Here is a 17718-nt window from a genome sequence, read left to right on the forward strand (position 1 = left end):
CACAAAAGGGCATTTACCTTGTGGGCGCTCACAGAGCATTGCTCGCATTGCAGCAGGGCCATAAATTTCCTCTTTACCTTAAAGAATAGGCTGTGGTGACTGAATTTAAAGTGAAAAGGGTGTCAGGCTCTTCTATCCCATTTCCTTGCTGCAGCGTCTGAACTACATGGCCTGAGGATAAGCTCACCTTTGATGAGGCACCTGTGAGGTGTTTTCACATAAATTGTCCTTTCTGGATTTATTCTTTTCAGTTCACTCCCTCCTACCAAGGAGCCGTGAGGTGCCTCTATGCTATTCTATGCTATCGTGCTCCTGAGTTAATAGGGAAAGCATCCTGCTAATTTCTTGATGTTTCTAAATTTGTGGCTGATGGGGATTTATGTTATATCCTTTACCCACAACTCAACTTTGTTCATAAGGAAATTGCAGCTCACAGTGGAAGAGGATTTAGTTACTCATAAAGTAAAGTTTCACCTTGACAAAGGCAGCTAAGGGTGAGTCCTGAGCCCACTGCCCCAAAGGAACAGCTTGCCTTCCTCTCTGCTTGTTAGTTTTAAGCCCCAGCACCTGCCTCCCCCGAGCTCTGCACCCCTCTGCCCCTGACCTGCTCCTCCACCTGGGCCAGATGGGCAGCTGCAGCCCAGCTCTGCTGCTGCAGCTTCAGACAGAGAACCTCTTCAGGGAAACCCACAGAAGGAAAAACCCAGCTTGTCTCATCCTATAAACAGCAGCACCACCAGGACCGCCGATCCCGGCGTGGGAAGGGATCTGACCCATCACCTGTGCTGCCTTCTGGCAAACAGCTTTCAGTGGCGGGGCCATCAGATTTTTTCCCTACCACATATCCCCAGTGCCAGTAGATCATTTCAGTGTGGGTCCCTCTGAATAAAACATTCATCTGCAGTCCTTCCCCCACCCCGTCCTCAGCAAGGCCTTCATTAGCTGAATACAGTGGCTCGGCTCCAGCACGCACAGCTGCCGTCACTGCTGCAATTCTTTTGCCTTGAGAAAAAGCATATACAATTTAATATGCTCCTGGCACAACAGCTTTTCTGTAGCGGAGGAGGCGGGTTTGTTTATGGCTATTTTGATAGGGCAGCTTTCATCCGGACACAGGTTCTGCTGCATCTCCCCGCCCGCACAAGGGTGCCTTTGTTGGGCTGGTGCTCATCTTCCTTGGGCGGCTTCAGTACCTTCTGCCCACTGCAAACGCAAGTTTTAAAAAGCCGTCCCGAGTTAATTCTGGATTTCTCTTACTTCGCTAAAAGCTAAATCCCGGGATAAGTGCCAGAAACGCAAGGCAATAGGAGAGGGTGTGATGCTTTACTGGCTACGTGTCAAGGATAGGAACCATCCTGCCATCTCATGGCAATTTGGCCCATCGTAACACGTGCTGGACACATCTGAGCACTCACGTCAGCCGGAGCGGGGCACGTGATGCTGCTGGCGGCCGTTTGCAGCTTTGCCAGGCTCAGGAGCAGCCCTATTGCTTTCCCAGATAGTTCCTCCAGCCTCGCCAAGATCCCTACAAGGATGCACGACTCCTGGGTGGGAGGACCAGGACCGGGACTTCTCCATCAGTGCCAGGGCCAGCGCCAGCAGGCACAGCTTCCCTTCCTGCAGCAATTCCTGCCATCACTGATACATGGGTTTGGCTATAGGGTGACGTGTCCCCCCCCTGCATGCCACAGGCTCCGGCTTCCCGGGCAGGGTGGGGCCCAGAGGCGATGCACCTCGAGGCTGGAAGTCTCGATGAAATAACCCACGGACTGTGACCACAGCCAGCTACTCCTCTCTGGCAAATTGCTCGAGCTGCCCCTGGATGAGCAGGAGAAATAGCCTCTTGTATTTCTCAACTGTTAAGTCTGTTCTCTCTCTCTCCCTGCTGGAGTGGAAATAAATGGTGGGAGGGTTCAGCCAGCACTAATTCAGAGCCATGTTCTCGCTAAGTCTCTGCTACTTTGTGCGCGGACCACAAACACAACTGAGAAAATGAAGGCTGCTAGAAATACGACAAATCGTCAGATTATCTTAAACACATGGTAACAAAACAGAGTCACTCTGTAGCGCATATAAATTCCACACATGTGGAGGAATGTAAAGCAGCTATTGTGCCCCCACTTCGCGGATCCATTTCACTATTTTCCCAGTTTATCTGGAAAATACATACTGCATGGTACTGTACGTCGTATTTCACTGCTATGCACCATGATGTCTTCTAATCGAACAATTGCCATGCTTGTAGTCTAAGGGCAATACAAAAGTGCTTTCAAACAATAACAATACATTTTCTGTATAAAGAGGATAGGGAGTAGCCACTTCCCAGAAAGGCTTGATTTCCCCAGAGCCAGCAGTATGAACATCCAGAGAGCCAGTAACAGCAGGCAGTGGTGAGAAAATCCCTACCTCATCATCAGTCTATATGTCCTGCGTCCAACTGCCAGCTCTCCAAAGCCAGGCGCGGGCTGTCGGCACCCACCAAGGGCACGGGAATGCACCCGGCAATTCCCGATGGCGGGGGGCTTGGGCAAGGGGCACCTTTTTGGAAATTAAACCTTTTGAACATGAACCCGAGCTGTAAAGAAATGGGAGCATCACTGGAGCAGCTACCAGGGATCGCGCAGAAGCGCAGCATCTGCCAATTCATTCAGCACTGCTGGCCCACAGAGCAAAATGGCACGCCGCTGTTCCATGTTTGGGAGACAGTTTATACTGGAATAGGAGCAGTCTTTTTGGGTAAAATGATTATTTTTTTCCTCCATGAGAACTCATGACTTCTTAAAGAGAACTCTGCACGCTTGCACAAGTGCAGGAGCCGGGGATGGGTGTTTCAGCCTGTCTGTGCACAGATTCTCTGTGCTACTTCTGCAGAGAGTAACTTGGAAACAGAGATTAAAATGGGGCTGGGGATAGGTTGAAGCCCTCAGAAGCCAAAATAGTCACCCATGCACTTCTGAGACAGGACTCCAGAGCATGTCCAGTGAGACATTCATGTTCTGCTTTGCTTTCCCAGGCAAAGTGCAGCCTCTTTTCTAAAAGCTGCATCCAGATTTTTAGAGCTCAGAAGAATCACTCTGGTATTGGAGTCTGATCAAGCACAGAAAACATCCTCAGCCTTCACAAAAATACCAGATGTCTGCAGATGCCAGCTCCTTTGGCCAGGCAGCTTTTTCAGAGAAAAGGCCAGCTTGTTGTGCAAGTGCTGCATCCCAGATACAACTCTGCTGAGCAGCAAATGGCCGTAGAAAAACCCTTTTTAGGAGCATCTAAGACAGCGCATTCCCGTAACATCAGCTTTCCAAGGCTACACATATGCTCCTAGCCAGTATGTTCTCATTCTCCAGAGGGAAGGGAGACCTACAGAAGTCCCTCTGGCTGTGAAAACCCCCTTACGGGTTTCTGAGCAGTTCTATGCATGGAAGGGGAAAATAAACTACAGGCAGAGTTGCCAAATCATTGGGAACAAATTTTAAAAAACATGCCTGGGCATGCAGGAGTAGATAATTCTGTCTCTGAATGGTGAGTTGCTCTTTGAAACATGTTTTTTTAAACCAGTTAGTGCTCACTGTGTCAGCAGTGTGACCCTAACTGTCCTGCTCTGCTAATCCCACCCACCTGCCGCAGTCCCGGGGGACACCACAACTGCGGTGGCTGCATCCACGTAACACTGCAATAAACCACAGGCATCACAGTCTCTGGCTCCTTTCAAGGACATCATCACGGTTTTACCTCTGCACAAGACAATATTTTCTCTCTGCTGCTACACAGAAATGGACACAAAGAACAAATATGATCTCTTCCACAGATAGGAAGGAAAGGATCTACGTGCCACTGAGAACTGCAGAGCCAAATGTGATGCACACAGGTCGTGCAACCTTGCACAGCAGGAGAAATTTCACCCTTAGTGCGGTGGCTCCATTTCTGGAGATCACTTACTGCAAGAAAACCAAAACAGCAGCCAACAACCAAGCCAGCATGCATTGGTATTACTTTGTTCTCTGCTACCGCTCTTGTTTTCCACTAACACTGGAACAGGTAACGTCATGTCAGACCGCGCCTGCTTGAGGATCAAGGATTCACGGGGCTGGTACCTTTGCACAACTTCAGGCACCCATTGCCACAAAGTGGTAGGAATGCTGGAGACTGCTTGCAGTAATCTTCTACATACACAAAAGCACGGTCAGCCATATGGGGCTTGTAAAAAAAAAAAAAACAGAGGTACAATCAGTTTCTATTAAAAATACAGTCTTTTCTTTCTTTTCTGAGTCCTGAAATGGCTGTTAGACAATTAAAACCAACCGAAAAAAGAAAGACAATGAGGAGTGGTGAGATGCTCTTTTTGGGGGAGCGTGGGCTGGTAATGTCCATCTGGAAGAACCTCAGAGAGAGTGGTCACTTCTGATTGCTACATAATGTGAGTAATTCTCTGGAAAGATGAGTCCTTCCCGCCTGAATCACTGCGAAGGGGGAAAAATAACACAGTCCAGAAATGGAAAGCTGGATGGCCCTTGGAGGCCAGGAGCCGCCCAAGATTCCTGTGTGGGGGCCACCGCAGAGAAGTTGCATGAACACATCCGCAAGCCCAGCACACTGCTCTGGGTGACGGCTCCAGCCCCAGAGCCAAGCTTGGACCACAAGATGCCTTCGTACGTGGCCACCCAGAGCTCTGGCTGACACTGCAGGTAGCGTGTGGCACTTAACAACGTGCTAAATACCTCTTCTCACCAAGCAGCCATAATCTCCAGCCCTTCAATCCTGATCCATCCAGATTCAAGAGATACAGGCAGTTCCTTCAGAAGCTCTGCCTTCTTTGAGAAGTTTGTCCTCAATGCAGTTCTTCTTGGCCAAGCCACGGCAGCAGCACAGCACAGCTCTGGTGCCAAAAATGGCTTTGTGCTTCAGTCCTAGGGAAGCTGCACTTCTAAAATCTGTGTGGCCCAAAGCAGAGAGGAACAACTGGGACAGATTCTCTGTGGTCCAGACTGTGGGCTTTGTCTGTGATACTGGGAGAAAAAGCTCTGGTATTTGAGAACAACTCTGTTCTCACCCAGTTCCTCCAGCTCTCTGTACAACAGCTTGCACCAGTAGCCCTGTGGGCTTCAAAGCTCTCCACAGCGTCCCTAAAACCACTGAGACAGCTCACGTACTTCATGTTCCACATGTGCTTAAATTCCTTGCTAAATTGACATCTCAACAACATGAAGAGCCTAGAGACACCTTGAACCCCTACTTCTTTATATAGATGTATATGGTTACATTTAAACCCAAGAATTTTTCTCTTCACGCTAATCCTGCAAAAAAACAGTTTGGTTTCCATTCCTATATATAGCACTAGGATTCTTGGTCTATTTTTTGTCCTTTTGCATCTGATTATTTTCAGCAGAGTTCAAACTTTTTATGATATGCAGATTTTAACTAGAACATGACTTCTATTCATACAGTCTTTCAGTATTAATAAACCCATAACAGCCACAAGTAATGTAGAAGAATTTTATTCATACTGCAATTCTGTCCCATCATCCACTGCAAATATTACAATTATCTTTCAAATGTCATAGAATATCAGTTTGTTCCACTTCAAGCACAGGAACCCTGGTGTTAAACGATTACACTTCTCTTGAACTTGCTTATAACAGAACCATAATTCAAATGTATTCTTCATGATCTATAAAGGTTCAAAATTCAAAAGAGTCTGTTTTGTGTGTGTGTGCTCAAGTAGCTTCTAAACAGTGAGACTAATAACTCGGTGTTTAGCAAGACATGTGTCTTGCATATTATGCAAAACACATTTTTTTATGAATACAACAGAAATGCAATAGGTTAAGTAACATACATGAGTGACTGGTAACCTTTAAAAATATGTCTTAAAAATAGCAGAAGAGAATACAAAAAGAGTGAAACAAAACAGAAGTTTTGCAAATGCTTATATGTTTATTGAGATATATAATGGGCGTCTGCCTATATAAATGTATGTCATAAAACTGCAAGGTTGAAAAACATGAATGGTCATATTTGCTACATGCAAGGAGCATAACATAATCATAATAAATAGTAGCAACTGATATACAATGACAGGACCACTGAATATATGCTGAAATAAATTAAGCACCTTGAAGTGATGGTAGGACTTAGACTCTGAAGTCAAGGAGCAGTTAGCTCTGTAAAAACCACTGTGGACAGGTACTGGAATATTGGGTCCCAAGAGCCTTCTTGGTGGGAGTCAGTAGAAAAATCCGAAATTATATTTTGTTAACTCCAAAAAGGAGTTAACACCAGTATGAGTAATTCTAGACATGTTCTTAACACCTCTAGTTTCAAAAGGAAGATTGCTGCCTTATTTCATTATATAACTTTTGGCGTGTAAAGGGTATAGAAAGTTCATATTTACTCAGCGTAATGTTATCATTAAGAAGAAATACAGTTTTTCTGCAACTGAAAAGTGAGCAGTGCCATTTAGAGTAGCAGGGATGCAGGGATTTGCTTCCGTTAGCAAAGAGAAGTTTTCCTTCAAAGGAAAAGCTTCCCCAAAGAATAATCTAACTGATCCCATCCTGGAGGGCTGCAGAGCAAAGCCTGGCTCTGCAAAAAGCTCCACTGAAGAGGAGACCCATATCTACATAGAGCAGCCACAGCTGCCTGCAAGGCTGCACCCGCATGGGGCTTACTGCAGGTTCCTGGTGCTTTTTGTTCTGCAATACGTGTCTTTTGGAGGAGAGGCAGCATTTTGGAACATGTATGTGGCTTTCAGAGAATCCTGGTCATATACTAAAAAAAAGGCTTTTAATTTTAATTAAGTGGACCTTACATAAAAGAGTCCTATTAAACTGTTGATGTACAGCTGCCATTATCTCTTAAGTATTTCATATAATATTCAAAAAAATGGCTGAGGACACTCTGGTGCAGATAAATATGTTACAAAGCCCCGCTTAGTTCAGTGAAGTTCCCATTGAAAGGGCTTGTAACACAGAGGAATATGGCCCCTATTTCTAAACCACAAACAAGGTGACTCAAAAGTTCTACTTTTCCTTGGCTTACTGGAATGATCAAAACCTTTCTCTAACCTTCCCTCTTAAATTGTGCAACTGCCACTGACCGCATGGATTTCAGAAACCTCCAGTCCATAAGCAGTGAAAAGGCTTTTAGAAGTGACAGGCAGAGGAACATCACTTTACCAAAGAAGCTTACAAAAGGTGAATAAAACCAACTTTAAGGGTAGGTGAAAGATAATGAGGGAAACAGACATTCATACATAGTTTAAATAGTTAAAAACACAGTTTTATCTATATGATCCAACAACAGGTAAAAATCTTGCCTGCAAGCCAAGAGCCTAATCTTCCCTGCATGGTACCCCCAAGCTAGTCTTATCCAAACAGTTGTCTTCTTTCTTAAATGATACATAATATTTGAACTGACATCCAGTGCATGACATAACAGAAAAAATACACATGAAATGCACACCTTTTATTTTTTTCTTTATAAAGCTATGGAGCTGCACAGAGCAAATTTAAGTGCACAAGGTCACACAAAGGCAGCTTTCCAAAAGGAATCATTTAGACAGTGAGTGAAATGAAACTGTTGTATCTCTGAATGTTTCTCTTGAGGATCTCAGAGCAAGGGCCAAGCACTCGTTCGAAGCGGGGCCGGTCGAGCTTTACACACTTCAGGGGTCCACGTGCCACCACCGTAGCAGCCCGGGGCCGATTGAGCAATAATGCTATCTCACCTGAAAATAGGGACAAATGCGCTGTCACACGTCTGCGCCTCTTTTTTGGAAAGTGCATATTCAGGCCACCATACAGTTACTTTGATTGTAGAACATATCCCTTTATATTATCTTGATAGACACTCTACATAATTCTGTTGACAGTACAAGTGCATTACACATGCATAATGCATGAGTGTAAAATGTCTTTGAAAACAAATGTATTCAGACTGTTTTGCTGATTCTGGAGCTGTCTCCTATCAGCTACATTGGTGTAAACCAAGGAATAGTTTTGGCTTCAGTGAAATCTCTCAGTATTGCTGAAAGCAGAAGCTGACCTATGCATAACCCCTTGTTCGTTAAAGAGTAGAACGCTAATTAAGACAGCAACTACCTCATACAATCCCATTTGCTGTCTTTCTGAACCATGCTTAAGCTGAATTTTCTTACCAAAATAATCTGATGGTCCAAGTCTTCCCACTTCAATGTACTCCTCATTATCAGACCTGCGCTGGAGAACGGAAGCTGTGCCCTGGGAACAGAAGCGGGGAAGGTTACTTTGCTTTGCCTAAACCTGCTACCCCTTTGAAAAGTATTGAGTCTGGAGTATCCGCTTTCGCAGGACACGTCACACTCCTTTAGTTCTGCTATGGGAAAGATGACAATCTCAATTTCTTATACATGAATAAAAGGAATTGAAGAATTAAAAAAAAAAAAACACCAGTATGGAAAACTTGATTTCACTCTATGAATGTGGCATTGTTTGGATGTGGACAGATTGGGCTCAGGCACAACACAAGAGGAACAGCACAGAATTCAGTAATTTCTATGTTACTAATGCACATCATGCTGTGCAAATGTATGCTTCAATATACTTTAAAAATATGTTCTGAGTGGATGGGGAACCTTACAAGTGATGCAGAGAAGATTTTCATCATAAGCACTAAAAAGGCAATTTTCCCAGCCACAATCTAGGGACAGAAATTTGTAAAGCAGCAACTAGAGTATATTCCTCACCTGAACATTAACTGGCTTTCTTGCCAAGATTGTTGGTAAAGGGAGTTTTAATGCTAATTGCAACAGAAAGTGTTTTTTTTTAGTGTCTTTGCCTTCTCATGGCCTTTAGTGATCTGGACACCTGCAAGTCAGTCACTTGAGAGATGGAATGTGTCTTGTCTCCACGACCGTTAATAACTGCAGTGCTTAACACGTGCTAATACATGTCAAAACTCAGTAACAGTCTATTTAAACCTTCAAAGGGGTTTTACATGCAAAAATATTCTAACCTGGAGGAAATCTTAAATTATTTGCGGCACAAAGTTTTTGTAGGGGAAGAAGGTAGCTGCTTTCTGCAAAAAAATTACTACGACATTAGAAATTATGTTCAGAGTCTACACCAGAAGCCATGGCAAAGGCAAAATGTTAACGTATTTGATTTTAACTGAAATTAAAAAGATTCTTAATAAAACAAGATTTTTAAATAGACTGCAGAGCCAATTTTTTTGACAGTGGCCTGATGCTGCTGCAAGAACAGTGCAAAACAGAGGCAGAAGTTAGGTGCTGTTGGAGAGCATCGAAAATGCTTTTTTTTTTTTTTTTTTTTTTTTTTTTTTCAATTTTCAGCTTGTAAAGTAATACCTGGGAGCTGATACAACCTGGACAGAGAAGTGGGGGAGACACAGTAAAGTGACCTATGCTTGGAAGATGCCAGTTATTGGACAGTATCACAGGAATCCCCTAGTTTAACACACAAGCCTTGCATATTGCTCTGCTCATCTGCACTATTGGTGCCTGTAACCAGCTGCAGCACCACTCCAGCCTGGAGCACAAACCTCCCTCCAGTGCTGAGTGTTCAGTGCAGATGAGACAGCTGCACACATCTTTCAGCTTCCTTGCATCGAAATAAATATGTATGCTTCAGTTTACAATGGGGGCTCAAGGAGACACTGAGCAACCTCAAGCTCCTTGGCTTCAGTGCAGCTAAAGGCACTCAGCACCCTGCAGAACGAGCCCTTCACCTCTGTGCTGTGTTTAAATATGCCCCATAGGATCCTGAACATTGTCATTGAACTGTAAATCTGAACAGCAATGTGAGGCTGCTTCAGGTCTGACTTTTGTTTTTCTAGGACCTGGGGCCCAGGAATATCCACTATTATGTAGCAAATTATCATAATTTGCTTTTTTCTGAACAAGTACTGCTAAGATGCTGTAATACTGTTGTATTGCATCATGTCCTATTTCGTAACAGGGTTATTTTTAAGCCCATATAATTTATGAATTGCTGGGGCACTCTCTAGGTTAATTTATAATGCAACCTTTCTATGCTACACAAATGAAGAGGTAAATTACTTCTGATGATGGCAGGAACCAGAGCCAAAAATCAAATAATGTGCAAGCACTGTTTGAAAGGTGCTAAGCATCTGATGGTTTTTATATGTACTTGGATGTATATCAAATTAATCTGACACAGTAGAAGTTATAATGTCTTATTTTGCCCATTAGCAGTAATCTGTGCTTAGTATAAATTAGTAGATATCAGACTGTCACCACATTATATTGGCCATGACAATTTACCATTCTACTCCACCAGCCACATGCCGTATCAGCATTAAAAAAATACTGAATAAACAGCAGGGCTGTAAATCCTAGTCCATTTGAAAACAATTGCAAAACTCTTGGCTTCAATGCTTTCACTCTTGATATGCCAGACATCTGATGGCATAAGATACAGAACCATGTGCTTGGCACAACCTGCAGGAGCAAGGACACCTGAGCTGGGCGATGTTTCAAGATCAGTTGTTCAGAAATAAGCTAACATATTAAGGGAGGCTGCCTTTGGTCTTTTGGTCGCAGTTGCTTGGGGTTTTATCTGCTGTTAAGACCTGCCGTGTACATAAAACTGTCCACAGCAAGTGTATGGCCATCCACAAAAGTAACTGAAAGGACGGCATGTAAGAAAGTGATTTGGTGCCTGTCAAGTTTCCAGCAAGAATTCCTTATCCTTGATATAACTAAATTGTTTCGCCAAAGCTGCTGTTTTCCAAGATCTTCCAGTAAATCTGAAAGAGGATGAAAATGCAAAGATAGCGTAATGAATTTTGTTATTTGCACTTACTGCAAGCTTTAAAAACAAACACACTTTCCTAAGCAGAATTCTCAAGAAATACCTCATAAAGGGAATAAATAATGTGCTTATCAATCTCTCTCTGGACAAACTTCAGATCAGGTGCAGTGCATGGGCCTAACTCAATGCTGTTCTTATTGCTTTTGCAATGGAGTCAGAATCAGCTTCAGAACCACTTCCAGCCCCTGTCCTCCACTCAGTCCCCATCTGGAGCCTGGCAAAAACCTAACCCCTTGACCCAAATAGCTGTCTGCAATCCATGTCTCCATTCTCTTTCCCAAAACTATTTTTTAAAAAACTTTTATTACAGATGTTTTATTACACACAACAACAAAAAAATCCCCAAAGTAATCATATTGACTGCCCAGGTCAAATGAAAAAAAGAGTCAGTTTCCCATTGCTCATCTTGAACACGTTGCCATAAAGGTAATCACAATATCAAGCAATATTGCTTTCATCTCCCCTAGTGTCAGCTTTTATTGTGCTTAATATTTTTTTGACAGGGTCCATATGATATAGGACTTCAATAAGTCAGTCTTCTGAAGCAATTTCTTCCACTGTTCCACTACAGTCGGCCTTTTTAATCCAAGAAACACCATGCTATCTGTTGGAGGAGGACAGATGTGTCTGGCCTCCACAATAAACACTTGGCTTGGCAGGACAAAGCAATGCATATTCCAGATACATATTTTTCCACTCTTGTTTTAACAGTCACATAGGCTTTTCCCGTTGCCCAGTGAGAACAGGTCTATCATGGAGCAAAAGAAGTTTCCTGAAACCCTGACAGCGAGCACCCAGATGTAAGATCTGATTACGCCGTTTGGCCTCTCTCTGCAAAAGTCACCAGCTCCACAAGTACATCCTGGAGCATTGTCACAGTGACCTTCACGGGAAGACCGTCCACACCACGAAACAAAGAAGATGTATTTATAATTATCTATCTGCCTCACCTTCGCTTTAGGTATCTTATCTCTGGAAACAACGTTATTCTAACTGTATCAGAGGAAAAGTCCAATTGTACATGAGCAGTGTAAGAGCAAAAATAAAATAATACAGAAACAATCCCCTAATATTTACACACTTACCAAAGTTCTCATACTAAATGAATTAGGTGCTGACCCCTACCCTTGCTCCCATCACAGGCCTCACGGCTGTATTTCATTTTAGTTTACTTGTCAAATCTTTCCAATGCAGTTATTGAGCTTTCCGTCCTTCTTGCGCTTGAGCAAACCCTGCCTCGTATAAATGGTAGCCCTGAATAAACCTCCTGAGCCCTGTCCTGGGAGGTATGAGTATTATCTAGTAAGGATTCAAGGGGCTTATCACTCTCACCCACCAAAAGCATTTGGTCTCAACGGAAAAGATTTCCCCTTAAATGGCACATAAAACTTGGCAGGATCAGTCTCTGTGAAATAAACTGCACAGTCCCAGATTTTCAGGATCAGGCTATTTAGTGCTGCTCAATTTAAAATACTGTCTTGTACCCTGATAGTCATTTCAGCCTCCTACGCCACAGAGCAAAACTTTCAGAGTACATGCTCAAACACTGTAAAGAAGTTTTTACACCATTTAATAAATCAGCACTTCGTGATGATATGAAACTGAAAGCAGACAGGCATGTCGTTCTCCTCGCAGACACTTGGGAGTGAAATGATCTTTGGTGGATCCAGGAATATTCCCTTTCAGCCACGGGGAGTGCCTGTATTCCCAGGAACCGATATCATTAACCTCCCCTCCTCTGCTCCTAGTAAATACAGGCATCTTATTGCAAAAACAACAAGAGTAGCAGTTCCAAAAGCAATGTGCCATCACCACCTCTCTGCCATCCTCACCCCACGCACCTGCTCACTCCCTCTGTAACGCTTCTGTCACAGCGCTGAGAGTATTTATTCCTGTCTTTCAAATGCATCAGCAGTTTGTTTGGTAAAAATTTATGGCTTAGATACAGGAGCATAATTTAAGATACAAAAAAATAAGTTAGGGTTTATAATCCATGAGCTCCCATCCTCTCCAAAGTAATAAGATTTTGATAGATGTTTCATTTTTAAACTATCAGACTGTAGGGATGAGTAGGACATCCTACAGTGGCCCATCTGGATCAACATGAAGATTCCCATGCCTGATCCTGCATGTCCTTGTAAGCACGAAGTGCTTCAGGAGCTCTATCTTCATATTTAAGTATGAATTCTGTAGCCAGGAATTGGCCTAAGTAGCTTAGTTATAAAAGGGAAACGTTCAACAAGGTCAGAGGGGTAATCCTGTAGTCTTCCCCCTATTCCAGCAGAGGAAGCTCTGTGGATCAGATGGGATCCCCCCTGCGCTGGCAGGGAAGTGTCCTGGGTACCACTGGGTAGGGTGGGCTGTGCAGGGTGGCCCCTTACCAGGGGCTGGGGTTGGGCAGGGAAATGAGCCCTGCTTTTTTTAACTTTTTGGTTTAAAAGTTAAACCAACTCTTGTTGATGTTCTGTTTCCACCAGCCAAAGCTCTCAGTGTAAAGATAAAGCAATCAGTAAAAAATTCAGTGAGGTTCCATCTGTGATAAGAGACATATTTATCGTTATTAAAATTGAAGAATGGTTATTTATTCTGATGATAGGATGCAACATCAATGTCTACGTCCTTTTGATACACTAAGTATACAAAATAAAATTCTACATCTTGAAGAAAAGAATTTGAATGTTTACAAGCAATAAGCTACTTTTTCTATTTCTATTTCCATTTCCATTTTTATTTTTTACTTTTTCACTTATTTTTAAAGTAAAGCATGGCAGACAGTTTTTTTCTCCATGTCCTCACAATGTTGTACTTCTACCCTAGTTTTGAGCTTAGAAAGTTCTTCTAGCTTATTTCATTTTCCTCTCCACAATCCACTAGAAAAGAGCAATGCAGTAGTTTTTCTATAGAATTAGCGATGAAAAAGGTCAGGCCTATCCATCTGTTATTGCTATTAGCTCCATCAATTTCTATTATGAACATACCTTTGCTCTTTCTCACTTTGTTAATCCACACACTCCATAATTCACACATCGAAAAGATAACTTTCCCTTCACTCCCCAGCAACACAAGCCCTCATTATATGCTGCTATTAAATCTGCGCTAAAAAGACGAAGGAAGAGGCTGTGCAGTGGTATAAAACGTTCCTATACACGCGGTGAATCACACGGGACTCAATGTAAGGACTCCTACTGGTTTTACTGGAAGCAATAGCAGATATGAAATGAATTAAAAGATCTTTCACATGGTGTGAATCTGTGATCATTTTATTTAATTGCAGGCAAGACAAAGTTTGTGGAAGAAATATCTTTTATTAGGCCAACTAGCTAGAAAAAAAGAGAAATGCTTTTGGGCACACACACCTTTCCTCGAGTTGTCTATTTCTCCAGATATATCTAATAAAAGATACCATTTTCCTACCTACAAACACTGTCCTGGCAATGTTCTTACACTGCCATAGCTACAAGGACGATAAGCTACAGAACCATATCTGTCTACTCACTGGTTCAGGCACGTAATTAAATCACCAGTAGAGCATCTCCAAATCATGAGCTTAAATTAAGAAGGGCCAAAAGCTCCTGATGCTACAAAAATCCTGGAAATAACAGTTGCCTAGTGGATCTGTGAGTCCTGCTGAGATCTGTCAGCTCTTGTTTCACCCTCCACTTTAAAAATGATCATTTAAATCAATTCATCTCTCTTTGATGTGAAACCTTTGGTCCAGTTTGGCAAACTTTACTTTAATGACTGTCATTTATGATGTGCCTATTATATTGGCTATTTAGTAAGTAATGTCTACAAGAACAGCCCCCAGGTTTGCATTAAGTGAAAAAGTGCTGGTTGTTTGGTTTCCTTATCTGTAGCAAGTGAATTCTTTTCTCCATCCATTAGGGATCTCCGTAGATTACAGTGAAAGAGACAATGCCCAAGTCAGAAACATGAGCTGCTGCCAGCTTTGAAAACAAATACACAATATTTTGCACATTCGGTCTTTTTAATTCAGTTGTGACTCTAGAAAAAATGTTGAGTGCCACTGATTTCAGCAGATATTCAGAAAGCCAGCACCTTGGGAGTATCTTTAAGATTTAACAGTGCTATGTCAAATGAGCTTAAAGGGCAGCATTATGGTAATAATGGGAGCACTGGGGTACCCCAATGACCTCCTTGAGAGAGAGCAGCGCTGTAGAAAATGCCTTTATACTGCAACAACTCCAGTGATGATGTACATGATTATCATAATGTAATCATCATAACTTTATAACATTAATTCATCATATTTTTTATTGGCCTTAATTGCCAACAACATTAATGCGGACTGCAATTCAGCAAAGGTGGGAAGCAAACATTACTTCCCAGCTGGCATGGATCCTATACGTGAGCTCTACAGCCATGCTTGACACTAAACAATACGCAGTTCACCGTGTGTACCAGCTGTATCACACCTGCATAGGACTACCATGTGCATATCGAAGCTTCCATCACTTCTGCTATCTAGGCACATTTATGTTGGTTTAGGAGTAACATCCACACCCGAGAGAGAGGAACAAAGCTGTCTAGAGCAGTCACCAAAATAGCGACAAACATAAAGGTACTTTTAAAAATGACAATCAATCATAAACCAAGTGTAGCTTGAACCAGCAGAAACAACTGAGCCACAGGGCATTTCCTAGGGATATACAAGAGGCCAGGGTTAAGGCCCAGACATGACTACACCCAGCCAGTCATTAATCACCAGGAAATGCCTTTGCCTTGATCATTTACTATTTAAAATTGTAGACATTTGACATGGGAAGACCTTTTAGATCATTTTGCTCATCCTCCTATTGCGGTATCTCAGGCAATCTTTCCCTTCATTATTTCTTTAAGGCAGCCTGCATGAAAGTTGTCCTGTACCTAAATGTACTTGAAGTAAAAGAAACGTTATTAGATGGAACAAGACAAGATTCAAGCAGAGACCAATAAAGACAGTGCAAAACCAAAAGAAGCAGAGTACTGCACAAAGTGTACTTTGCCTCACGTGTGGAGGTGAAACAGTGGTTTTGCACAAAGAATTAAAAAATTGGGATTTATTCATTAAGACTTTTTTGTTGAAAAGCTTTTCATAATCAAAACTTTCAGCTTTATAGTCTTTTGACTTCAAAATGTTGCCCTTTAGCTGCATCAGCATAGCTAGGATCTCTCAGGAGTCCATCAGAGGCAACTCCAAGTGTTGGTAGCCTCAAGACTTCATCGAGAGTCAAAAAAGCAAGGGAGCAGCACGGAACAGGGCATGTCACAGTGGCCTCTGAGCCTCCCAGACTCAGGGCCGTGGTAGTCCCATGCCTCTTCCAAACCACCAGATGCCAACTGGCACTGGGAAGCCTGGGAGCAAGGGGACGGTGACACAGGGGTGACGAGAGCAGCTCTTAGACATGGGAGGAGCCCCTTGCCTGGGGTGTAATCCTCTGTGGCTAGTTATCCCGGCTTTGTGCCCAGCTGCTGCTGGCAGAAAGCTGGGAAGCGGCTGCACCATAGTCTGGACTTTGGGGTCCATCTGCACTTTCATCTTCGCCCTGTTCTAGAATTCTAGTTGCCCCTTCTATTACATATTCAGTCCACCTGCTGCAGTGGTGACACAAAGCCGATCTGCTCAGTCAAGGTGGGCTCCGATGCTGGGTTTTAATGAATCATCTCAGGGATACTTGGCCTTGACTAATCAGTAGCTTCTGTGGGAAAACAACTGAATTAATATTCATCCCAGTGCCAGATTTTAAAGACTGTCTGTGCCAAGCGCTGTGGATTATTGGCAACAATGCACTGTTTTCCTCCCTCTGACATGTCAGCCTACAAAGCAATAAAAGTCACAAAGGAAAAAAAATGTTGCATTTTAGAGATTCTTTCTTTCTACAAAGCTAGCCATTATCTTTACTCTCTCTGAAGCCAGGAAATGTCCACTGAGTCAACATAAAAGTGACTCTATAATGGGTTATTCATCAACTGTTCATATTTGTGACTGACCTTACAGTTATCATGTCCTGGAAGCAGACAGTGCTGCCTGCTACCACCTACAGAATGGGCAGTGTTGAATGCAAGGGAGAGAAAACATGAAAACAGTGCTGAACCTCCTTCACCCTGCCCGCAAAATCCTTTCTGGTGAAAATCGTTTTTAGCTGTTAATGTTGTTTTACGGCCCAATTACTCCTACCACCATCTGCTTCTTTGTGAAAACATTCTGTAGATACTGAAGTAACCAGACCAAGCAAAAGTCTGAGACAGACATCATAATTAAAGTCTCATAACTAATGCTGTGACCAGGGCTGGGCTGGCAGCTGTGGCCAGCTAGGGCAACAGCTTCAGAGCAAGAAACAAAACTTGGAGTAAACTGGGGGAAGGGGAAACGGGAGTTTATCATGGAGATCATAATGTTCGTGGTCATGTTGAGAAAGTACTACAAAACAGGCTTTTCTAGTACTCAGTCTTCAATGCCAAATTGTTTATAAAGATCCTGAGAACCTCCTGAAAACCTAGAGGGGTAAGGAGCCTGGGCTGCTCTCCTGACTCACACAGAGGCATTTCATTACCTGTGAACCTCTGCTGCTTCCACAGACTTCCATGGTAGCAAGACTCTACCGAACAAGACTAAAGAGAGACGACTCAAAACCAAAACCATGCCTTAAAGCAAGCATTATGTACGTAGAAAGTCACAGTTGGTTCTGAACACAAAGAAAACCTAGCACTGATTTTAATGAAAATTCAAATGGAGCACACAAGTACTAAGCATGAAATTGATTATTATTAACACTGGGTTTTACATCTTTGCACACCAAGCCATCTTCCATTTTCCGCATACCCTATAGTGCTAAGAGGGCAGGGTGTGGCTGAATTTCCAGCTAAAACTTACATTTTATGGGTTTACAAA

General features: G+C 42.9%; 1 protein-coding gene across 1 annotated transcript in view; it reads right to left on the minus strand.

Moving 5' to 3' along the window:
- Positions 1-6985: 6985 nt before the first annotated feature.
- PRKAR1B (protein kinase cAMP-dependent type I regulatory subunit beta) overlaps positions 6986-17718 on the minus strand; it is a 97534-nt gene continuing 86801 nt past the window's right edge. The window contains exons 9-10 of the mRNA XM_084295861.1: positions 8153-8234; positions 6986-7723 (exon numbers count right to left, since the gene is read on the minus strand). Of these exons, the coding sequence (XP_084151987.1) occupies positions 7551-7723; positions 8153-8234 (255 nt within the window). The 3' untranslated portion in view covers positions 6986-7550. The remainder of the gene's footprint in view (positions 7724-8152; positions 8235-17718) is intronic.

Source organism: Netta rufina (genome assembly GCF_964035555.1).
Source record: "Netta rufina genome assembly, chromosome: 15".
NCBI lineage: Eukaryota > Metazoa > Chordata > Aves > Anseriformes > Anatidae > Netta > Netta rufina.